The sequence below is a fragment of the Asparagus officinalis genome, chromosome 10, assembly GCF_001876935.1.
Source record: "Asparagus officinalis chromosome 10, Aspof.V1, whole genome shotgun sequence".
NCBI classification, from domain to species: Eukaryota; Viridiplantae; Streptophyta; class Magnoliopsida; order Asparagales; family Asparagaceae; genus Asparagus; species Asparagus officinalis.
The window spans coordinates 4,293,930-4,318,328 of record NC_033803.1 but is presented as its reverse complement, the minus strand read 5'-3'; the positions used below and the strand labels follow the sequence as shown (position 1 = coordinate 4,318,328).

Genomic DNA, 24,399 nt, shown 5'->3' with positions numbered 1-24,399 from the left:
GGCAAGAAGCACCACAACTTACCCGAGAGCTACATCCGACCCGAACCCGAGAGGCCTCGGCTGAACGAAGTGCAGACCGACCGGAATATCCCGGTCATCGACCTGAATTGTCCCGACAAATCCCGAATCATCGCTCAAGTGACCGGCGCGTGTCGAACGTACGGCATATTTCAGGTGCGTACATACAACCCCAAACCATCTGCCTTATCCATATCCTCTTTTTATTTATTTTTTATTTCTTGATCGTGAGCGATGAGAGTTATAATTTTGTACCTGAGCTAGGTTTTATATTTTAAATTTTAATAATCTACTGTATCAAACGGCTTCGATACCATCTTAGAGTTCCTCTCATTGAATTTAAACTTTATACGATTTATGGCGCCAATTTTCTTAGGTGTGTAAATGCACCAAACTTAATGTTACAATATCCCGTACCCATTATATTGGAGCAAATTAAGATATTAACGTGGAAATATTCACATCAACTCTAACAGTAGCGTGATTTCACAACGCATAGTGTACGTGCTAATAAAATAGAACATAAGACGCGTCAGCGTATAAATCTCTCTCTCTATATATATATATATATATATATTTAAATTTACTCTTAACTAATGTTTATATTCGTGCATATATACATAGGTTGTGAACCATGGGGTGTCCGTCGAATTGACGACGAAGATGGCGATGATCGGCCTGGAGTTCTTTCGCCTCCCCGCGGAGGAGAAGATGAGCCTGTACTCCGATGATCCGGCAAAGAAAATGAGGCTTTCGACGAGTTTCAATGTTCAGAAGGAGAAGGTCCATAACTGGAGGGATTATCTCCGGCTCCATTGCTACCCTCTTGAGGAGTACGTTCCGGGTTGGCCTTCTAATCCTCCTTCCTTTAGGTAAGTATCAAATTGCAACTCTAATTTACACACACACACATTTTAAATTAATGCACTGATTAATTAATTGTACCATCGCCCAATAGTGTATATATAGACATTTAGCAGTTTTGACCCTTTTAGAAGTGAAAATAAATTAAAAATATATAGTCAGTTTATCCAGATAAACCATAAAAGCATAGTTTTTTTTTTTTTTTTTTGAAATGGCACTTAAACGTTATTATTAAGCTAAGCAGCAATACAATGAATAAGAAAGTCAATTTGTGGAGGAAAAATAAATTTCCATAATGAATCATACGCACGTCTAGGAAATTGCTAACTTACCCAAATTATGGGCGACATTATTTTCTTCTTGATGCACAAAGAGAGAAGAGCAATAAGGAAATTGCTAACTTACCCAAATTATCCTCTTTGGTTTATAATCCTTTATTTAAATAGAAACTTTTTATATGACAGAATTTAAAAGTAAAAAAGCATGAAAAACTATCCTAAACGATCCTATGATTGAGGAATCAACTCAATCAAATTTGATTTAGAAAAAAATTCATTTTATCCTAATCAGATTCCTACTTTGTTACTGGAAATTGTAAAATGCCAAAAAAACGTTATGGCGAAGGGAATTTCACTAATTTGAATGTTTCAAACCAAATCTCAATGGGTTTGGTTGACTCTGACTCGTCAAAATACACAAAAAACAAATGCCCTATTCTTTTAGCATTTGATATATTAGTTGAGACTGTTGAGCGCTGTGGAAGCCAAACAACCAAACCAACGTGCTACGAGAAATCAAATCAAACGAACGTCGAGAGAATGCCAAACGAACCAAATCAATGCCACAAACACAAACAACTAATTTTAACGTGGTTCGGCAAGTTGCATACGTCCACAGGGCAAGAAGGGGATATGGTTTTTCACTAATAGAGAAGAAGAGTACAAACTAAGATTACAAATCACTCAAACTCATCAATTAATCTCACCAACAAATCTCTAATTCTCTCCAAATAAACACTAACCAATAGCTCAGAAAATACCTCTTGTCTGTGCTCCAAATATCTCTAATTTTCTTCTCCATTCTCTCTTCCAAATTGTTCCATATATATAGAAATCCTAAAATCATAAACATTCTAGGAATTTTAAAACAAAAAACAAAACAGATTAGGAATCCTAATAACCTGTTACCAATACAGATTTGGATCATGTTACCAAAATAGATTAGGAATCCCAATAACTTGTTATCCAACAGAGACACCCTTAAAAAAAGTTGATGGAGGAGGAGGTGCTTGCGAAGAAATTTTCCGGGTAGGAGAAGGTGCTTGCGAAGATGACTAAGTTTAAGAGAGCTTGTTGATGGAGGTTTAGTCTCCAAGTGGGAGGTTGTTGATATTGGGTGTGTAGACCGAAACTTGAGAACAAAATCAACAAGCAGCAGAAAACACCCCGGTCAGTCGACTGATAGAGAAGCACCGGTCTACCGATTCGACTGTAAGAAACAGCCTAAAAATCGCTTTGGTAAGTCGACTGAAGGGGTACCATCAGTCGACCAACAACATGCACGAAGCAGGCTGAGAAGCCCTTATCAGTCGACCGATGCAAGTGCATCAGTCGACCGTTATCGGGTCAAGCAGTTTACTGGCCCGTTTAGGAATCTGTTTCGAGTTAGGGTTTGTATATATTCTTGAACATCCTTTTAAGAGTTAGTACACGAAAAAGAGAGTTTTGAGAGCACTTTGAAGGAGAGATCTTAGAGAGAGTGATAGCCGTTTGTAGGCATTGTAATCTTCTTCAATAATCAATAAAATTTCTGGTGTGGCTCTCGAGAACATAGGTATGTTTGCCGAACCTTGTTAAATATGGTGTTCTCTCCTTTTATTTGTTCTTTCCTGCAAAGTTTCCGTTTTGCTGTGATTTCTTGCTTGCTAATTGTTCGTTATAAGATCCGGAGGGCACGTCGCGAAGAGGTTCTTTGACAGGTTGTCGATTGATTAACCCCCACACGAAGCTTTTTTTTTTATATAGGAAAAAAGCATGTCCATATCATTCGCTTGCTGTAACTTGTTGATTGTGGCGTGGGTTCATTCCTAAATACTTGCTGATAATAGCTTGTGTGATGATAGTTATCCTTTTGAGTAGATTAGCGTTTTTAGTCAATTAATGGTGTGGGTCACATGAGAATATATGATAATAAGGACAAATCCAAATTGACCCGATAAAGTCTTTTAAGTCATGCAGCTCCGTGACAATTTGAAGCCTTATCAGCTAACATCTTGATTGCCTTGACGGTGCGGCCAGCACTTGAGGGTCGGTGGATTATGTGTTCACGGGGATCCTTCAAAATTCTCATCCTAACTTTGGAATTTTTAATTTAGTATTATAACGTCCAAAAGGTCGCAAGCAATAGTCTTTGTACCATAACATCATATTCCATCAAACTGTTGAGGGCTGCGGAAGCCAAACAACCAAACCAACGTGTTACGAGAAATCAAATCAAACGAACGTCGAGAGCAGGTCAAACGAACCAAATCAATGTCACAAACACAAACAACCAATTTTAACGTGGTTCGACAAGTTGCCTATGTTCAAACGAACCAAATCAATGTCACAAACACAAACAACCAATTTTAACGTGGTTCGACAAGTTGCCTATGTCCACGGGGCAAGAAGGGGATAGAGTTTTTCAAACAACCAATTTTAACGTGGTTCGACAAGTTGCCTATGTCCACGGGGCAAGAAGGGGATAGAGTTTTTCACTAATAGAGAAGAAGAATACAAACTAAGATTATAAATCACTCAAACTCACCAATTAATCTCACCAACAAATCTCTAATTCTCTCCAAAAAACCCAAACCAATAGCTCAGAAAATACCTCTTTTCTGTGCTCCAAATATCCCCAGTTTTTTCTCAATACTCTCTTCCAATTGTTCTATATATATATATAAAAAATCCTAAAATCATAAACATACTAGAAATTCTAAAACAAAAAACAAAACAGATTATGAATCCTAATAACCTGTTACCAAAACAGATTTGGAATCATGTTACCAAAACAGATTAGGAATCTCAATAACCTGTTAACAAAACAAATTAGAAAACATATTAGGACCCTGCTATCCAACAATTTTTCACCTCGACGAAGTTTTCCCAAAACTGAGCCGACACCAATACCAACAAAACGTCTCACTTGTTACGTCCAGTACGAAGTGGAACAAATCCATGACAACGGACTCAATCCACAATAAGTCAAGAATCCAAACGAGAATACGAACAAACTCCAAATGTCGGTATCAACTCACCAAACCGACTGCATCATAAATAACTGCCTACGTGTCCTCTTGCCCAAGGAATCAAGCATTCACGTAGTTCACCCAAACGGCCTCCAAAGGCTCTCAATCAAATAGAAAAGTTTGCAACTCTTCACCAATATCACCAATGGATCTGTAACTGATAATGTTCCTAATGGCCCTAAACTGAAACAAATCAAACAACTCCACCTGAGATGAACCAATGGTTGTATCCAAAACATGTCCAGCAGCTGCACTCGAATCTAAAACCAACTCATCATCTGCGTCTAAATCCAAATGATCTCTAAACTGTGTCACCTCAGCTAGAATCCCAAATGATGCAGTATGATCTGGAGTATGTGGAGTAATCTCCATCCAATATGAAGTAGCATCACTCTTCACCCGCTGTGATATCCCAATGATCTGATCAACACTCTCCACCTGTCGAGAGTCAAATGTGACATACATGCTCAGAACAAAATCAAAAGTTCCTAACTGATAATCAAACGAACCTCTGAATCCCAAACGTGCAATCGGATCAAATCTCACATCCTCGATGTGACTAAATGTTGGGCAACCAAATATCCGACGCAACCCAAAATCTGAAGCAGCTTCACCAGATCCAAAATCTCCACACACAGCAACCGGCAACCTATGACCAAGATGACCCAAATATATCGAATCATCAAAATCAAAATCAATGCTCGACAACCAACGCCGATCCCTCTCCAGTAAGGAACAACCCATCAAAACTGTCATCTCATCTCGTCGCCCAATGTCTCCACATCAATGAAGTGTCTCAAACTGCCATGAGCTCGGCATAAATGTAAGAAAGAACCCCTACCAAAGCTAGAACGGTGGTTTACCTTTCTGTCAATACACTTCTTCCAATTATTGTTAACTTTTAGGACTTCACACCAACGGGACCTGGTTGCAACCCACCAATGCCTAGAAAAATCCCCAACTACAGAAACCAAATACCGATTACCTCCTAATGATGCCTCCTTGGAAGGCCCCTAAATACCTGATTAAATACTACCTAAAAGACCCCTCGATCGATGGATAAAAGTGTCAAACTCCACCTCGGTCTTCTTGCTCATACAAATGTGCTCAAAGGACTTTAATCTGCAGGTCAAAATAGTCCTCAACAAACCATGCACGACATAACCAATCAAATAACTCAGCCTTAACAAATGCCACAGTCTAGCTAAATCCAAAGAAGTCATCAGCTCTCTATCAAACACCATGCTCCCAATCAAATAATACAAATTATTCCTCCTGACGCCCTTCATCATAATCATGGACCCCAATATGACCTTTAAACGTGAATCGACCAATGTCACCCTATAGCCTGTTGCCTCTAAAACTCCAAGTAAAATAATGTTCTTCTTCAACTGAGGAACGAACATCACTCCAACTAACTCCCGAATCACTCCGTCACTCATCCTAATCTGAGCGGTACTGATACCACCAATAGGATATTCATGATCATTACCCATGAGCACGACCTCCCCTTTTTCCAACTCCTGAAAGTTGGAGAACCAATCCCTCCTAGGGCAAATATGGTAAGAAGCACCCGAATCCAACATCCACTCTGTACAATCGGCAACACAAACTGACGGTAGTGCAGATAACGAGTAGCCCGAAGAATCAGAATCAGAATTATTACCACTAACATTGACAACATTCACTTCTGAAGCTTGAATAGCTTTCTCCTTATTCTTCCCGGCTCGATCAACCAACTTTGGGCATTCGGCTTTCCAATGTCCATCCTCTTTACAAAAGACACACTGATTCCTACGAACTCCAAGATGTGCCCCTCTAGACTGCGACCACCTACCACGGTTTGGACTCTTTCCTCTTACGACCAATGCCCCCGCTACCGGCTCAACTGAAGTCTCTTTATCCTTCTTTCGAAGCTGATAATTCACAAGTACAGCGGTGATCTCACTATAAGAAAGAGATGTCTTCCCATTAATAAGAGTAAGAACGAATGTCTCATATTCCTCGTCAGGCAAGGAACTCAACAAAAACAACGCCTTATCTTCATCTTCAATCATCACATCTACATTCGCCAAATCCGTAAGAAACTTCGTGTAGTGGTTCATGTGATCACCAATGGAGGTTCCATTCTTCAATTGGAAGCGATAAAACCTCCTCTTCAAATGCAAACGGTTCTCTGTACTCTTGGTTAAATACTTGCCCTCTAGGATCTCCCAAATCTTCTTAGCCGAAGTCTCATTGATTACATCATATTTTAAATCTTGAGTCAAACAAGATTTAATCACACTACACGCTGTTCTATTCATCTTTTTTTAAACCTTCTCCTCAATGTCGTCCGGTTTCCCGTCCAACTCCAAAGTATATTCCAAATTTTGCGCATTGAGCGCATCCAAGACTTCACATCTCCAAAGACCAAAATTGTTTGTGCCATTAAACTTCTCTATATCTAACTTCATAGAGTGGATATTCAAACTTTGGACGGTCTTTACGTCGAAAGTATCCTTCACAACTCCTTCTTTCCCGACCATCTTTCTCAAAGCATCAAAACAAATACGGAACAAATGAAGAATAGATCCAAAACTAAAAAAGATAGAATCTTTACTAAAAAGATCTCACCTTTATTACCAAACGAAGCCCTAGGCGAGCCTCCAAAATGATCTACTCATCCAAATAGCTCAAACGTAGCTCGATCTTTGATACCACTTGTTAAGGGTTGTGGAAGCCAAACAACCAAACCAACATGCTACGAAAAATCAAATCAAACGAATGTCGAGAGAAGGTCAAACGAATCAAATCAATGCTACAAACAAAAACAACCAATTTTAACATGGTTCGGTAAGTTGCCTACGTCCACGAGGCAAGAAGGGAATAGAGTTTTTCACTAATAGAGAAGAAGAGTACAAACTGAGATTACAAATCACTCAAACTCACCAATTAATCTCACAAACAAATCTCTAATTCTCTCTAAACAAAACTCTAACCAATAGCTCAGAAAATACCTCTTTTCTGTGCTCCAAATATCCTCAATTTTCTTCTCAATTCTCTCTTCCAATTATTCCATATATATAGAAATCCTTTAATCATAAACATACTAGAAATTCTAAAATAAAAAACAAAACAGATTAGGAATCCTAATAACTTGTTACCAAAACAGATTTGGAATCATGTTACCAAAATAGATTAGGAATCCCAATAACCTGTTACCAAAACAAATTAGGAAACATATTAAGAACATGCTATCCAAAACAAACAACAATAATAGTACAACGAGACATGTATGTATTTGGCATGATCCCTCCTGGGGTTTGGCCCAAGTTAAGATAAGTTATCTAAACTTGTCACTTGACCCCCTTAATATTTAGGGCTTGTCACAAAACCCGCATACATGCATAATTTCTCAAACGTATCCCATGGCGACATAATGAGGATTTTCTAGAACTTTATCAAATGTTCACGCGGGTTTCTGAATATAACGTTAAAAGTTCGTGTTTTATGTATTTAATGTTTAAAGTTTGTGATTCTCTGAAAATATTTAGAAATTTAGGAGAACATGTTGAAACAATTTGGGATTACACAAAAAGGGGGCATGTTGGAAATGTTGAAAACGTTTGCAGTGCTTTGTGACATGTTTGGAGGTACATTTATAAAGTTTAGAGGGTTTTATCTTAAAGTGAGCTAGACTTTAGGGGTATTTTATGAGAGATTTACCCAGAACCGTCCACCTCGTTCTACATATCACCAAATTTATAGTCATTTGTGAATTGAGAGAGAAAAGCGACCAAGTCAAGTGGTTGAATAGTGGAGTTTGTATTAATTTTCCATTTTTTACCATGTTTGGTTCAGTGTAAATAAATGATGTGACGTCAAAAAATTTTATGTGGCACCAATAACAAACCTCTCATAATTGGAGGGAGTTTGGTAGAGGTGAAAAAAAAAGAATGTGTATTTGAGGAAATAACTGTATTCATATCCGTATTCGTTAGGACAACAGATACATAGAGGAAGAAATCTAAATGAATCAACCTGTTGGTTTCATAGAGGAAGGAAAGGAAGAGATGGTATGTAGGCTCAAGAAAAGCTTATACGGTTTGAAACAGACTCCAACACAGTGTTACAAGAAATTTGATAGCTTGATGCAGAGCAATGACTATGAAAGGTGCAATTCAGATCATTGCTGCTATTTTAAGAAGGTTCGAGTCCAGCTATATCGTGTTATTGCTGTACGTAGATGACATGTTAGTGTTAGTCTAAGTGTGTAGACCCAAAGCTGAATCAAGAAGACGAAGAAAACAGTCCAATCGCTAGACGGTCGATCGACGGAGGAGGTCTGGTCGATCGCGATTTTGCAGGAAACTGAGAAGAAATCGACACTCTGATCGGTCAACCGACATGAGGAGTCCGGTCGATCGAAACGTGCACACCAGACCCTTTAGAATTAGTCGTTCTGGCCGGTTGACCGACTTTGCATGTCCGATCGATCGGAGTTGGGATTTCCAGAATCCTGATTCTTTTGGGAATATGTTTTGGGTTGGGACTCTATATATACCTTAAATATTTTTAGGTTTTATGTGTCATAGAAAAAGAGGGTTTTGAGAGGATTCTTTAGAGAGATATTAGAGGATAAAAACCTATTTGTGGACATTGTAATCTTCTTTAATTAATCAAAGAATTGTGGGGTGTCTCGATTCCTTCCATGAACGAGAGGTCCACAAATTGAACGATCAAACCTTTAAACAGTTAGGGTCGTCTCAAATTCCCATCTTGGTAAAACATTTAAACAGTTAGGACCACAACCAAAATCCCCTATCGATTCCTTCCATGAACGAGAGGTCCACTTTAAATTTGAGCAATCAAATCTATGAAAGTTAGGATTGTCTCCAACCTCACTTGGTCAAACCTACAGATAGTTAGGACCAAGACTGGAATGCCCCTTTCGATAAACGAAAGGCTTCTATCTTTTCCTATTCGGCCAAACCTATAAAAGTTAGGGCCAAAATCGGAATTTCACCTCAATGAAAGAGGAATTCTTTTTTTGGATTAAGCAACCAATCCTATAAAAGTTAGGGTTGCTTAAATCTTTTTGATTCTCGGAGTGGAGATCCCACCCCTAGTTTCACTTTTTCGGATTCTTAGGGTGGAAATCCCACTTCGAGTTTCCTTGGCAACTGGAGATAGAATATAAAATTCTTCTTCTTTAGTTTCGGAAGATAGAATATAAAATTCTTCCTCTCCTATTTTTTTTACACCATCATTCAACTCCCAAAAGCCGTGCCTTATACGTGCGGGGAATTTTATCCCGGATCCTAAGTAGGGATAAGTCAACGCCTAACACGTGTTGCCGGTTTAGTCTTTTACCGATTAAAGAAGATACCAGAATACCAATCTGGGGAATTTTATCCCGAAGCCTAAGAAGGGATAGGTCAGCGCCTAACACGTGTTCTCGGCCCAACTGAGACACTCCAAGGTGTCTTGGTTTGGGCAAAGACACCCAATGGTGTCTCGGCTCGGCTGAGACACCCACGGGTGTCTTGGCCTGGCTGAGACGCCCGAGGGTGTCCTGAGACCCTAAAATATAGTTTTTTGGTTGTTATGCAGTTTTAACCGCCTGGATTCCCGGAGCCTATAAATACAGCCCCAGAGCCTTTATTTTTTTAGATCTGGATTTTTAGAGAGTTGGCGAAGCCCTGCCAGATTAAAGATTAAAAGTGCACGAATTTCAGAGAGGAGGAGGAGATTTCAACAGATTCTTCGTCATATAGAAGAGGAGTTCGTCAGATCTGCAGCCCGGTTCGTCCCTTAAAATTACCCTGTTACGGTGATCTTAAGAAGAGCAATTATCTCACTGTTGCCGAGATAAACGCTTCAGCTTCTTGATTCCTTCGCGAATCGACGAAGCTCCGGATATGATCTGATCGTTTGGTGGTCCACGGATATCAACGTTCCCGTAACATGCCAAGATCCCACGCAAGTAGAAGACCGATAAATGATCATTTCTGTTGGTCGAACTCGTATTCGACCTCTTCAGCCACGGGGATCTTGATCGTTGGCTGCGGCACGACAGCTTCAGCAGTGAAGCTGTTAGCTCCCACTGTGGTCGCCAGCTTATTTGGGGTGAAAGTTGATATCTTCATTGCTGAATCTATTACACGTTTATCGATTACAGATTCAAAGTAAAATTAGTCTTTTTATAAGACTTTCTTATACAATGAAAATAAGAAAAATACAACTCTCGTCAAACAGCGCAGAGATCGTTTATCGGTCTTCTGCTTGCGTGGGATCTTGGCCTGTGACGGGGACGTTGATATCCGTAGACCACCAAACGATTAGATCAGATCCGGAGCTTCGTCGATTCGCGAATGAATCAAGAAGCCGAAGTGCTTATATCGGCAACAGCGAGATAATTGCTCTTTTTAAGATCACCGCAACGGGGTAATCTTAAGGGACGAACTGGGCTGCAGATCTGACGAACTCATCTTCTTTATGACGAAGAATCCGTTGAAATCTCCTCCTCCTCTCTGAAATTCGTGCACTTTTAATCTTCAATCCGGCAAGGCTTCGCCAACTCTCTAAAAATCCAGATCTGAAAAAATAAAGGCCCTGGGCTGTATTTATAGGCTCCGGGAATCCAGGCGATTAAAACTGCATAATAACCAAAAAAACTACATTTTAGGGCCTCAGGACACCCTCGGGCGTCTCAGCGAGGCCGAGACATCCTTGGGTGTCTCAACCCAAACCAAGACACATTGGGGTGTCTCAGTTGGGCCGAGACACCTCGGGGTGTCTTAGATTAGGTTGAGACTGCTATTTTGCACTACTCAAAACATGAAAATTGTAGATCTCTTTGTTAGCTTTCCAATATATCTGGAATTAGGTCATTTGGAGGTCATATGAGAAAGTTATGACAAAAATACCCGAGACACCTCAAAGTGTCTCGGCCACGCCGAGACACTCACAAGTGTTCGCAACCCCCAGAATGTTGTTTTTACTATTTTGAAGTCATTTTTCGACCATTAACCACCTGCATTTGCTCCAACGGATCTGATAATGTGGTTAAGTGGTTTCAACTGAAGATAAGAGGGAATCGACCGTTCTTATCCAAACACAGGGCTCCTGAAGCCTATAAATACAGCCCCAGGATCTTCATTTTTTCAGATTTAGAATTCTCGAGCGTTGGCGAAGCCCTGCCGGATTGAGGACTGAAGAGCCACGAATTTCAGAGAGGAGGAGGAGACTTCAACGGATTCTTCGTCATAAAGAAGAGGAGTTCGTCAGATCTGCAGCCCGGTTCGTCCCTTAAGATTATCCTGTTACGGTGATCTTAAGAAGAGCAATTATCTCGCTGGACACCCTTGGGTGTCTTGGCCTAAACCAACCTTGGGTGTCTTGGCCTAAACCAAGACACCTTGGGGTGTCTCAGTTGGGTCGAGACACCTCGGGGTGTCTTAGCTTAGGCTGAGACTGGTGTTTTACGCTCCGTTTTGCATCCGCCGTATTTTCCTCATCCGAACTCGGATTTACATGATTCAAGATGCGTTGAAAAACTGACGAGGAGATCTACAGGCTCCCATGATTGGATCATCTATGGAATAAATGAGACACGAATGGCGTTTTGCCTTTTGTAAGCAACGTGAGGCTCCCGATCAGTTTGTATCCTCATTATTCTGAAACTCCGTTGCTTCACATAGTTCGTCGATTCACTTCAAGCATTCATCGATATCAATCAAGCTTCCGTGACTTGGATAGTGATGTTCATCATCTTCTCTTAGCTTCAAGCTGTTTGTGGAGACCAATAGGTAATTTTCAACGCCTGCAGATACCCCCTCCAAAGTGTTTCAGTCTCGTTTTTTTTTATAGAAGAGCCTAAAATACTTTGGATGTGATTGGCAATTTTCAATGCCTACAGGCTCCCGAGGACGTAGGCACGTTACCAAACCTCGTTAAATCTAGTGTGTTCTTTTTTTTACTTTCCTACAAGTTTTATCTTTTATTTACGGTGATTTTTCTACTTTCCTACTCTCAAACACAAGGCCCAGAAGGGCATGGATTTGATTTGATTGTTTCGAATCCCCAATAGTTAGTTGTAGGGTCATGTTTACAGGAGATTAATAAGTTAAAGAAGCAGTTGGCAAACGAGTTTGCTATGAAGAATTTGGGTGCAACCAAGTAAATTCTTGGGATACGAATCAGTGGGGATATGGCTGAAGGGACGTTGTAATTGAGTCAGGCTGAATACATTGAGAATATACTTCAAAGATTTAACATGCAGAATATAAAGGCCGTTGGCACGCCCCTTGGAAGTTAGTTCAGGTTATCTGAGGAGCAATCGCCCAAGACAGTTGCAGAGAAGAAGTTCATGACCAGAGTGACATACTCATCATCCATTGGTAGTCTTATGTATGCGATGGTTTGCACGAGACCGGATATCGCCCATGCAGTAGGAGTTGTGAGCAGGTTTGTCAGCAATCCAGAAAAGTAGCATTAGGAGGATGTGAAGTGGGTACTGAGATACTTGAGAGGGACTATAAATATGCCACTATGTTTTAGGATAAAAGAATTGGTACTGCAGGAATATATGGATGCAGATTTTGTCGGTGATCATGATATAAGGCGAAGTACCACATGATATGTTTTTACCTTAGGGTCGATAGCAGTGAGCTGAGTCTCACGCTTGCAGAAGATGGTGACGTTATCCACGACTAAGGCAGAGTATGTCGCAGTGACTAAAGCTAGCAATGAGATAATTTGGTTGACTGAATTTCCGGAAGAGCTGGGTCTGAAGCAGGGGAACAGAGTTCTTTATTGTGATAGCCAGAGTGCTATACACTTTGCTAAGAACCTAGTTTATCATGCCAAAACGAAACATATCGACGTGCGTTACCACTTCATACGCTTGCTGACAAAGGACGAGAAGTTACTATTGGAGAAAATTTTGAGGAGCCAAAATTCTGCAGATATGTTGACAAAGGCAGTGACCATTGAGAAATTGGAGTTGTGCACAACTTCAGTTAGCCTTCATACGTAGGAGGATAGGTGGGATCATAAAGATTAATATTAATTGAAGAATGAAACATTTCGGGGAGGAGAAGGTGCTTGCGAAGATGGCTGGAGTTTAAGAGAGCTTGTTGATGGAGGTTTGGTCTTCAAGTAGGAGATTGTTGGTTTTCCGGTGTGTAGACCTAAACCTGAGAACAAAATCAAAAGCTGAAAAATACCCCTATCAGTCGACCGAAGAAGTAGACCAGTCGACCGATTTGATTGTAGGAAAGAAGCTGGAAAACGTCACTCTGGTCGGTCGACTGCCGGGGTGCCACCAGTCGACCGATAATATACACGAAGCAGACTGTAGAAACTTTTCTTCTGATCAGTCGACTGATGCACTTGTTTAGTCGACTGATAAAAGTGCATCGGTCGACCGATAGCGGTTAAAATAGATTCTTAACCCATTTGGGAATCTGTTTGAGTTAGAGTTTCTATATATATTTGGACGTTCTTTTGAGAAAACACACAAAATAGAGAGGATTTTGAGAATACTTTGAGAGAGAGATCTCAGAGAGAGAGAGAGAGTGATAGCCGTTTGCAGTCATTGTAATCTTATTCAATAATCAAAGAATTTCTGTTGTGGCTCCCGAGGACATAGACACGTTTGTCGAACCTCGTTAAATTTGGTGTTCTCTCTTTTTATTTGTTCTTTCCTTTAAAGTTTTCATTTTGTTGTGATTTCTTGCTTGCTAATTATTCATCACAAGATCCAGAGGGCACGGGTTGTCGATAGATTAACCGCAATAGTTTATTCATCTCGCACAGAGCTCTGAATTAAAAAAAGGTTGGTGAGTAGACCAATGTGATACGACCACACTTAGTAAAAAAGACGCACATTGATGAAAGGAAACTTTTTTCTCTAAGTGTTTCTTTCATTGCAACAAAAAAATATAATCGCAAAGAAATCTCTAGTTGCAACTATTGACTAACAAAAATTTGAACATATGATGCAATTACATGCTTCTTGCGCCATAAAATTGTTTAGAGTGTAACTATGTGATGCCCCTATTTTCACATATGGTTGCAGTCTAAGATGAACCCAATGTTAAACCTGTCATGCATCCAAACTATGCAACAACACGTTTCACCATCATAATAATATCTCTCTGGTGGAATCAAATACAAGTGCAGATACAAAACAGACAAAAAAGGGAAATATATGCAATAGACATGGTGTAGAAAGAGATATCTAATATATATAATTATGTCTCAACTGAATAAATTGAATATAATTGAAGTCTGAAATAAATGTGAAGTATCTCATTATGAGTCAACTGAAAATAAACTAAGGCACACAGCCTTTACAAGATGAAATACAAAACTCTAAATATCTAGAGATAAATGTCAACTACGGTGGAGCCTTATCTACTAAAAATATATAACAGTGACTATACTGGAAATCCGTTATCCTGCGGCTCTTCGGAACTCTGTGCTGCTGCCTGAAAGGAATTGAAAAATAAAAAAAGAAACAACAAGAGCGTCAGAGCGCTACAGCAAGATCATCTCCATCCGTTACCAGGGGAAGAGCTACTAGATGTGATGGAGACTCTATTTATTAAGCATAGTCTACCTAGATAATTTACCCTGTATCTAAACGGAATTAATATTTAGAAACCTATAACACGAGATGTAGTATGTCTAACAAAATAATCCAAACAAGAAAACCCTCATATATATACCATATGTCGCAAATTATAGATAACTAAATATCTATATCGGACTAAGAATAAATAATCTAAATAGAATCAATAATTAGAAACTCATAACACGAGACTGGTACGTCGAGCGAAATAATCCAAATAAGGAAACCCTCATGTATATACCTTATGTCTTAAATTATGAATCACTAATCATCAATCCCAACTAAGAATAAAGGATAACAATACAAGAAAGTAAAATCATCATAATATCGGACCAAAAATATCTTCCACTATCCTTTGAAAGATAATGCAAACAACTGCATATAATCCAACGTACTTACAAGAGTAAAGTACCTCGGTCATTTATAACTCAGCGATGAGTTATGTTCATAAATAACGTCCACCAAGACTCATGCTATCAAATAATTATCACAATGCAAATCCTTGTGAAATTTATAATTCATCGCATTATCATGCGGGACGAACTACCAAATTGACATCCTAAAAGTGTACACGACTCATTAGTCTCATCGCATCAACGTGCAGGACGGACTACCAAATCAGGCATCCTAGGTATACGGCTCACAAGACTCATCGCATCTACGTGTGGGACGGACTACTAGATCAAGTATTCTAAAACCCGACTCAATAGTCTGTACTAATGGTATATCGACGCACTATCTAAAGTAGTACTCAGCAGTGCTCATCAATGATATCCATACAAGTATATAATGTTTAAATAACTCATATCTCCCGTGTAATCGAAACAATAACTGTATTAATCCTCTTCGGGATACCCATGTGTGTGCTACGACACTATACGTGTATACTCATGATTGTACGTGTATCTTCGTGTGCCTTGAACCTCTCGTTCAAAAAAATATATAAAAAACAATACTTCAAACAAAAGAGAACACAGGTCGGTCAATCGCCCATAGGGCGTCGGTCGACTGAATGCAAACGTGCACAAAGTGCACTCACAGGATCTCACCAGTCGATCGGCTAGCCTTGGTCGGTCGTCTTGCCAGAGAAGATCTTTACAGATCAGGTTTTGGTGTTTGTATTTTTTGTAACTTTATTCAAAAACTTAATTTTATTAACATGAGGCATATAACAAGATTTAAGCTTTCATATTTACTTAACAGGGACTAACTCAACATGATTTAAACTCTTGAATTAATCTAGTTAGGGTTTAACATCTTAATTAACCAAAATTTCTCAAATAAAACATAAATTATCAACATGATTAACTAAGCATGATTGAAACTAATCATTGAATAGATATAAATTAATTTAAACACGTTCATATCACTTAGGTATCACAAACCTAGGGTTTATACATATTAAATTAATAAGAAAATTCAATTAATTGTTAAACTAGGATTTAAATATGATTTAAGCATGATTAATAAATTAAAATGAAAATAAAAGCAGCTCTAATGATCATGATCATCAACTAATATAAACAACTAAACCTATAGATTTTCACATTGGTTTAAAGATTAACATCATAAACTAAGATTTTAAAACATAAGGTTAAGCTTAAACATGAGATTCATCAATTAAACATATTAAATCTTGAATTAACTATAGGAAAAAGTTTAGAAGAAGGTGATCTTACCTTAAACATTGTGTTGAATTCTTGAACACGTGCGTGTAAGATCCCTTTTCACCAAAGTCGCAAAACCCCACATTCCTCTTGACAAACGTCTCAAGTACTCTCCCAAATCTCACAAATTATGATTAGCGTTTGAGAGGGAGGAAGAGGGACCGCTAGAATTTGGAATACTAATGAAAAGATGTATTTTTCGTGTGTAAACATGTATATATATAACTGCAAACCCGAATCTAAACAGCCTAAACCCGAAACAGGAAACCCAGTCAGACTGGGAAAAATAGTCTTCGGTAGTTTGGTTGTAACTTTCACGTACAACCTCGGAATGAGGTTAATTAAGATGCATTGGAAAGATATTGAAGATACCTACAACTTTTGTCTTTTGAGTTTTTCCAGATTTGAACTGTATCGGTGTGAAAAGTATATATACTATTAAGTGGTTATTTTTCCAGATTTCTTCTTTGTGCATGTATAATTTTTTGTATACTCTCATATATACTCTTAATTGATCTCAAATCAATTGTTAGCATAACTATTCATTCATAAATTATATTCATCATAATTAGAGCTCATTTATCAATATAATTCACACTATCTTCCAGAATTCACGGGGCTTTATAAACTACGATAGCATTGATCAACAGTGATCGAAAAAGTTATATCCCAATGCCAACAACAAATTTTTTTTTTAATTCCAACAAAACAACTACAACAACAAGCGACAAATATATATAGCGGTAGCAATTGGGAATTAAATGTCAATAAACCAAACAATGATTTAGGACTCTTGGACCAACTTGATTGCAGGGAAGTTGCGAGCACCTACTGCAAAGAAATCCGGCTCTTGGGATTCCGATTACTCGGGCTCATATCTCTAAGCTTGGGACTTGAAGAAGGCTACATCGAAAGAGTTCTAGGCGAGCAAGAGCAACATATGGCCATAAATTACTACCCGCCGTGTCCTGAACCCGAACTCACGTTTGGGTTGCCGGCTCACACGGACCCAAATGCGCTCACTGTCCTTCTACAAGACCAGGATGTCCCAGGCCTACAAATCCTGAAAGATGGTCGTTGGTTTGCGGTCGAGCCCTGCCCCGATGCGTTTGTTGTTAATATCGGCGATCAGTTGCAGGTAAACAATAATGATAGAGCTTTTATCCCAAAAATTTCTGGTGTCGACTGCATGAATCTTAATTTTTCATTCGTTACTATGGGCAATCTCTCTCGTTAAAAATTCTAGCAAAATAGTTTGTAATTTGAATTCTAAGGAATATTAGGTGAAATTTTGTTTGATCAATGTTAAACTTTCTTTTGAGTAAAATTTCCATATAAATCGTCAAGTACTATTAGGGATTTTGCTTAAAAGTAACAAAAGTATTTTATTAGAAAAATCATCTTAACTTTTGTCCAAATTGATATTCACCACATTTATTTTTTATTTTTAATCAGAACCACCAATTTTTGCTTACATATTTACAATGTCACACCTCAAATACTATTTAGCTCAAAAAATTCAAAAATACACATTTTACCCCTGATCTTTCCACCTACTCCCCTCTTCCCTTTCCTCTCCTCCCTATCCTTGATAAAAATAAAGGTGATAAGTATCAATTTTGATAAAAGTTAAGATGATTTTTATATAAGAATCCTTTTGCTTATACATATGATGTTTTTTCCACCTATGTAAAAGTTTATGACATTTTCTCCAATAAAAAATAGTTACTGATAATTTTGTACAAAACCTCATATTTTTCCCAAGTTTTTTTTTCTCTCTATGTAATATTAGCCTGTGCAAAGCATTATTATTATTATTATTATTTGGAAATACACATAATTTTATTATATTGCAGGCATTAAGCAATGGCAAATACAAGAGCGTTTGGCACAGAGCCGTAGTAAATTCAAACAAGGAGAGGATGTCCATCGCCTCCTTCCTCTGTCCGTGCAACTCTGTGGTCATCAGCCCACCATCGAAGCTCATTTCCGAAAATGACCCGGCCATTTACAGGAGCTATACTTATGATGAGTATTATAAAAAGTTTTGGGGTAGGAATTTGGACCAGGAGCATTGGCCTTGGAAGCTTATTCAAAAGCCCCTTATTTTGGTTTGGTTTTTTAGCGCACCCCGGACCCCCACCCCACCCCCCCCCCACCGCCCCAGCTTTTCATTTTTATTAGTTATAGAATTTCAAATTGGAACGTTGATTAGTTATATATTATCCATAATTCAGCTCTACTTGCTAATTTTGACGTTCATGTCAGACATATAGTTGTTATAGTTTGTTCACTTTATTCACTTCTGTAAGCTGTAAGCATTGTTCTGTATCTATCAACAGATGTAATTTTCATCTGCGTTAATTTCTTATATAATCTTTAATGAAAATGAGTTAATAGCTTTATCTCCTTCTTAAAAAAAAATTGGACATAGATTTTTTCACACTCCACGCAATCTTCCTTGGCTTCTATTAGCTCGTCGTGCTCCTTGTGTTCGGTGGGAAAAAAAAATATCCCTCTACGGAAAATCATCGTGATACATGTTTCAATACAAATTAAAGTTGATGATCGACTGATACAATACGTGTTGATATAAATCTCAAGATGTATTTGAATTTTCAAAGTAATTGCATACTGTCTGTTATGATGATTTTTTGTTATTTGGCTATTCCATCTCTATCAAAATTATATCACGATAATGAATCTTTTTCACATGAATTGATATTATCCCCACGAGATTAAAAGAAAAAATGCTAATCTGGTTGATGTAGACAAGTGGGGTATGTTATTGGGCTTGGTCCAAAAAGAAAGAAATCAGGTATACAACACATCGCCGCCTTGACAGGCACAGCCCACGTTTAGTGGGCTTTAGCCCTTTTCCAGTCTGAATCAGGGACGCTTGAGCTGCAAGCAAGAAAATCACGGAAAGTTCTCAGTATATGCAGTTATGCACCATACAATTAGCTTTCATTATTGCTCCTTGTTTGTTTGCACCTTTCTTTCATTTGGAAAATTGACCCATTTTGCTTATGTGTCTGATAAAGGCTTGTTTGGTTCATTTCAGTATAATATGGGAATAGAATTTCAATAAAAAGGTATTTTTGAGTTTTTCATGCATTTCTTGGGAAGGTTCTTTTGTCTCAATTTCGCACATAAAAAAGAAAGAGAAAATCTACCACATTACAAATCCATGCTTTGGCTCAAAGCTTGCACCTTGTTTGTTTGCACCTTTCTTTCATTTGGAAAATTGACCCATTTTGCTTATGTGTCTGATAAAGGCTTGTTTGGTTCATTTCAGTATAATATGGGAATAGAATTTCAATAAAAAGGTATTTTTGAGTTTTTCATGCATTTCTTGGGAAGGTTCTTTTGTCTCTATTTCGCACATAAAAAAGAAAGAGAAAATCTACCACATTACAAATCCATGCTTTGGCTCAAAGCTTGCACCTTGTTTGTTTGCACCTTTCTTTCATTTGGAAAATTGACCCATTTTGCTTATGTGTCTGATAAAGGCTTGTTTGGTTCATTTCAGTATAATATGGGAATAGAATTTCAATAAAAAGGTATTTTTGAGTTTTTCATGCATTTCTTGGGAAGGTTCTTTTGTCTCTATTTCGCACATAAAAAAGAAAGAGAAAATCTACCACATTACAAATCCATGCTTTGGCTCAAAGCTTGAAATAAAAAATTGAACATGTTAAGAAAAGACATGTTAAAATTTTACAAGTGTTTCCCAAAAACCATCAACCCCTTTTTTAAATATTTTTTAACGCGCTTTCATAGTGATTCCATCTTAAAAAGCTTGGAATTAGCTTTTCCACCAAAGACGGCGTTTTGTGACGTATCTTCAGAGTTTTCCCAGTTATTTTTTTGACCCTGACATAAGAAAATTATGTCAGTAGCTTTCCATGTATTTTCCACCCAAAAATTTAAAATCAAACCGGCCCTAAAGCAAAATCACTCCATTTAGAGTGATTTTGTGAGAAAGTTGACATAGCCTCAACATGGAGACGAGATAAATGAATAAAAAAACAAAGTAGTAAACTTACCGCACTCCATGAAATATTTAGGACAATGAATTATATAAATTTATTTCAAATTAGTCCCTTAATCTTTTATAAATTATATGTTTTCTTTCAAATTGGTCCCTTAATATTTTATAAATTATATGTTTTCTTTCAAATTAGTACCTCTTCTGAAGCCATACAGGAATCTCTTGTCTTATGGTAAACGGTCGGAATCAGTCCACGAATGAGTTCCTTCTTTTAAAACTTAAGGCCCTCATCCAGTTCCTTAATCTTTCAAGTTATTATTTTTTTTGTCTTTTAGAGGTAATCTTACCTATAGTATGATCCATTTGAGTGTGAACTAACACTTTCCAACTTCTCATTATGCAAAATGAGCAAAGATTTTCTTGACCAATAATGATTCAAAATGGAACTCAACCCCCCCTCCCCCCCCCCCACACACACACACACCAACCAAATAAAAGGTAAAAGGGAAATTGAGGTGGACAATAACTTTTCAACTTGTGTCATAAATGCACAAGTTTACAAAGCCCAACCAAATGACCCATATATGTGCAATGTCATCGGTCCGGCCTTGCATCGAACCTTGAACCGACAATGGTTCGATATTAGGGGTTGTTCGGTAGTTGTTGGTAAAATTGTGTATTTATGACATAACTTGGAAAGTTGTTGTCCACCTCATCAATTTTACTTTTATACTTTTCTTTGTTTGTTTTTTATTCCATTGGAATCATAAATTGCTTGTTTGTTTTGCAAATGAAACTTTAATTGTTTGTTTGGAAAGTGTTATTCCATTGGAATCATAAATTGCTTGTTTGTTTTGCAAATGAAACTTTAATTGTTTGTTTGGAAAGTGCAAAAAGTGGTCCCTACTCAAATGATTATATTGTTTAGAATTATTTTTTATTATTTTTTCCTGACTTCAATGTCAGCTTTCTCCTAAAATCATGTTTTTTTTATGAAATCACTTTACAAGCCACATCAGCATATGAAATCACTTTATACTATTTTCACAACTACAAACAAACAATTGAAAGTAATGAAAGTTGATATTGGTACCCACTTTTTTACACTTTCCATCCTTTTACATGATAAAAACATACAACCAAACAACCCCTTAGTTCCCTAAATCTTTCATATTTTGAATTAGTACCTAAAATAATTGAAATTACCATCAGGTCGCTCGAATCTTAAGATATTTTAAATTAGTCCCTCAAATTATTAAAATTACTATTAGGACATATAATTCTTAGTTTATTTTAAAATTAGTCCCTCATATCAAGCATGATAGTAGCAATTAGAGGAAAATTAGTTCCCAAATTATTAAAATTGCTTTAAATGCTCAAATTCTTATATAAGTTACTTCAAATGAATGTCTCTAATTATTTCTTCTCCTCTTGATTGAAGGGACTAATTTCAAAAGAATAATTAAGAATTAGAGGATGTAATGGCAATTTCAATGATTGAAGGGACTAATTTTAAAATAACTTAAGATTTAAGGGACCTGAGAGCGGACTAATCCAAAATATGAATGATTTACATGATATATACTCTAAATATTTAATTTCACTACTTTTAATTTCTCCGTGGGATTCCATAATTGAAGTCGGAATTTCCTCGTTGCTATTTTCTCTTTGTACACCGTGAAGAAAATGAGTTTGCTCATATTTTAGCTAAGTTAACAAATTTTGTCGAAGTGTGATTCTTTCTGGGAGGATACTTTTCATCCATATATAAACATTTTTATCTATCGTATTGGGTTCAGATTTTCTATTTGTAGAGAAAACCTACAATTAGCTATACGGACTAATACTATTGGTGTATCTCAGTGGGTCCCATAATTAAATTTTTCATATAATTTAGATAATTAATATCATCGTTGAGGTCCACTGGGCAATTTGATCTAATTGGTGAACCGTAAAGTTTATCTACAATTAAGGATGTAGAGGATCTCTAGACCATTGTATTGCTGTTTAGCTTAATAATAAAGTTTCAGTTGCCAAATAAACCTAATTTGGATGAAGATGCAATTATCTTTAATACTCAAAAGTTAGCGAGGGAATGCTTGTTGGCAAATAAAACTAACTTGGTTTTAACAAATGATTCTTAAGGTAAGTGGGAGCCCCCTCTTATTGATGTATTGAAGATAAGTACAGCTTTAGGGGGGGTTATTGGTTGGGACAAATTGGGACCAAGTGGAAAAATTGTTCCAATGGAACAATTTTATCCGTTTGAGATATTTTGAGTTGGGTAAAGTGGGATAAGTGGGATAATGGGACAATTTGAGCATTTAATTTGATAATTCATATGGGATAATTGATGATGTGACACCTTATTAAAATATAATTTTATATATTAATTACTTCTAAATTAACTTATCTAATTGGTTTAGTATATTATTATAATATAATAATTATTTTACTTTAAATTAAAATATAATATGTTGTACTATAATTACTAATTAATATTATTAATTATTATATTATATTAGCATGCTATACTATATAATAATTAATATAATATAAGATCAATAGATTTAATATAATATTTTAATAATATAATATTTAATATAATAGATATTTTTATTTATAACCAAAAATATAATATGGTTATACATAATTTACTAATTAATATTATTAATTATTATATTTATTATATTATATAATATGATATAAGTATGATGAACAATATTTTAATATTAATACATTAATTATATTATTTAAGTTAATATATAATATAGTACCATAATAATACATGGATTGTATAAAATATCTATAATATTTTACTTTATCATATGTAATATTTTAAAATATTTATATATATATATATATATAATATATTATTATATATATATATATATATATATATATATATATATATTATATATATATAATATATATATTATATATAAATATATATATATATATAAATATTATATATTATATATATATATATAATAATATATATATATATATACAGGTAATTTACAATAATATATATTATTCAAATATAAATTTTTTAAATGCTATATTGTAGTTAAATATAGTTATATATTAATCATTATAATTACTTGAATATAAAAAATATCTAAAATGTATTATATTATAAGTACAATAATAAATTTATTATATTAATTAAAATATAAATATGATCACATTCATGATTTATATGTTATTATTATATTATAGCTATATTATTAATTGGTTTAATATAATACACTATAAATAATTGGCTACAATGAATATCAATTACAATTAAATATAGATAAATATTATATATTAATATATGTTACTAAAATATTATATAATATTATAATAAATATGTTGTACTATTATATAATATAGTATGTGATATTGCATAATAGTATATAATAAATATCATAAAATAAATTATACATATAAATTAAATTATAATAATATTTTATTTTATTAAATGATAATATAATATAATATATTGAATATATTATTACTTTATATTTTATATATCATGTCATATATTTATATTATAATTAGCATGCATTAGTTAAGTAATATAAAAAGATTTGAAAATTATCCCAATTGTCTTCAAAGTGGAACAAAATTGTTCCAATATAGAGGATGAGGTAAATTTTTACTATTGGGATAAAATTTTTGTATATGAGTGGGATAATTTTATTCAAGTGGTGAAATTGTCTCACTAGTGTTCTAAAAAATCAATAACATAAAAAAGTAGGACAAATTTTTAAAAAGAACCGTTTTTTAACTTTAATGTGCAAAATCGACCCGTTCAAAAAAAAATTTAGCAAAATCGACCCTTTTCATTTGAAAAGGGTCGATTTGGTTGATGGGAATTTTTTTTGGAGTGCACGGGACTGCTAGTCCCGTGCATCCAATCTCTCTCTCCTCACTCATCTGCCCTCAGCTCTCTCTCTCT

The 24,399-nt window shown here is 36.1% G+C and overlaps 1 protein-coding gene across 1 annotated transcript in view; it reads left to right on the top strand.

The window, feature by feature from the left end:
• Positions 1–24,399, top strand: part of LOC109825514 (protein DOWNY MILDEW RESISTANCE 6-like) — a 43,950-nt gene that overhangs the window by 219 nt on the left and 19,332 nt on the right. The window contains exons 2-5 of the mRNA XM_020392367.1: positions 7–174; positions 643–890; positions 17,273–17,597; positions 18,316–18,570. Coding sequence (XP_020247956.1) covers positions 7–174; positions 643–890; positions 17,273–17,597; positions 18,316–18,570 — 996 coding nt within the window. The remainder of the gene's footprint in view (positions 1–6; positions 175–642; positions 891–17,272; positions 17,598–18,315; positions 18,571–24,399) is intronic.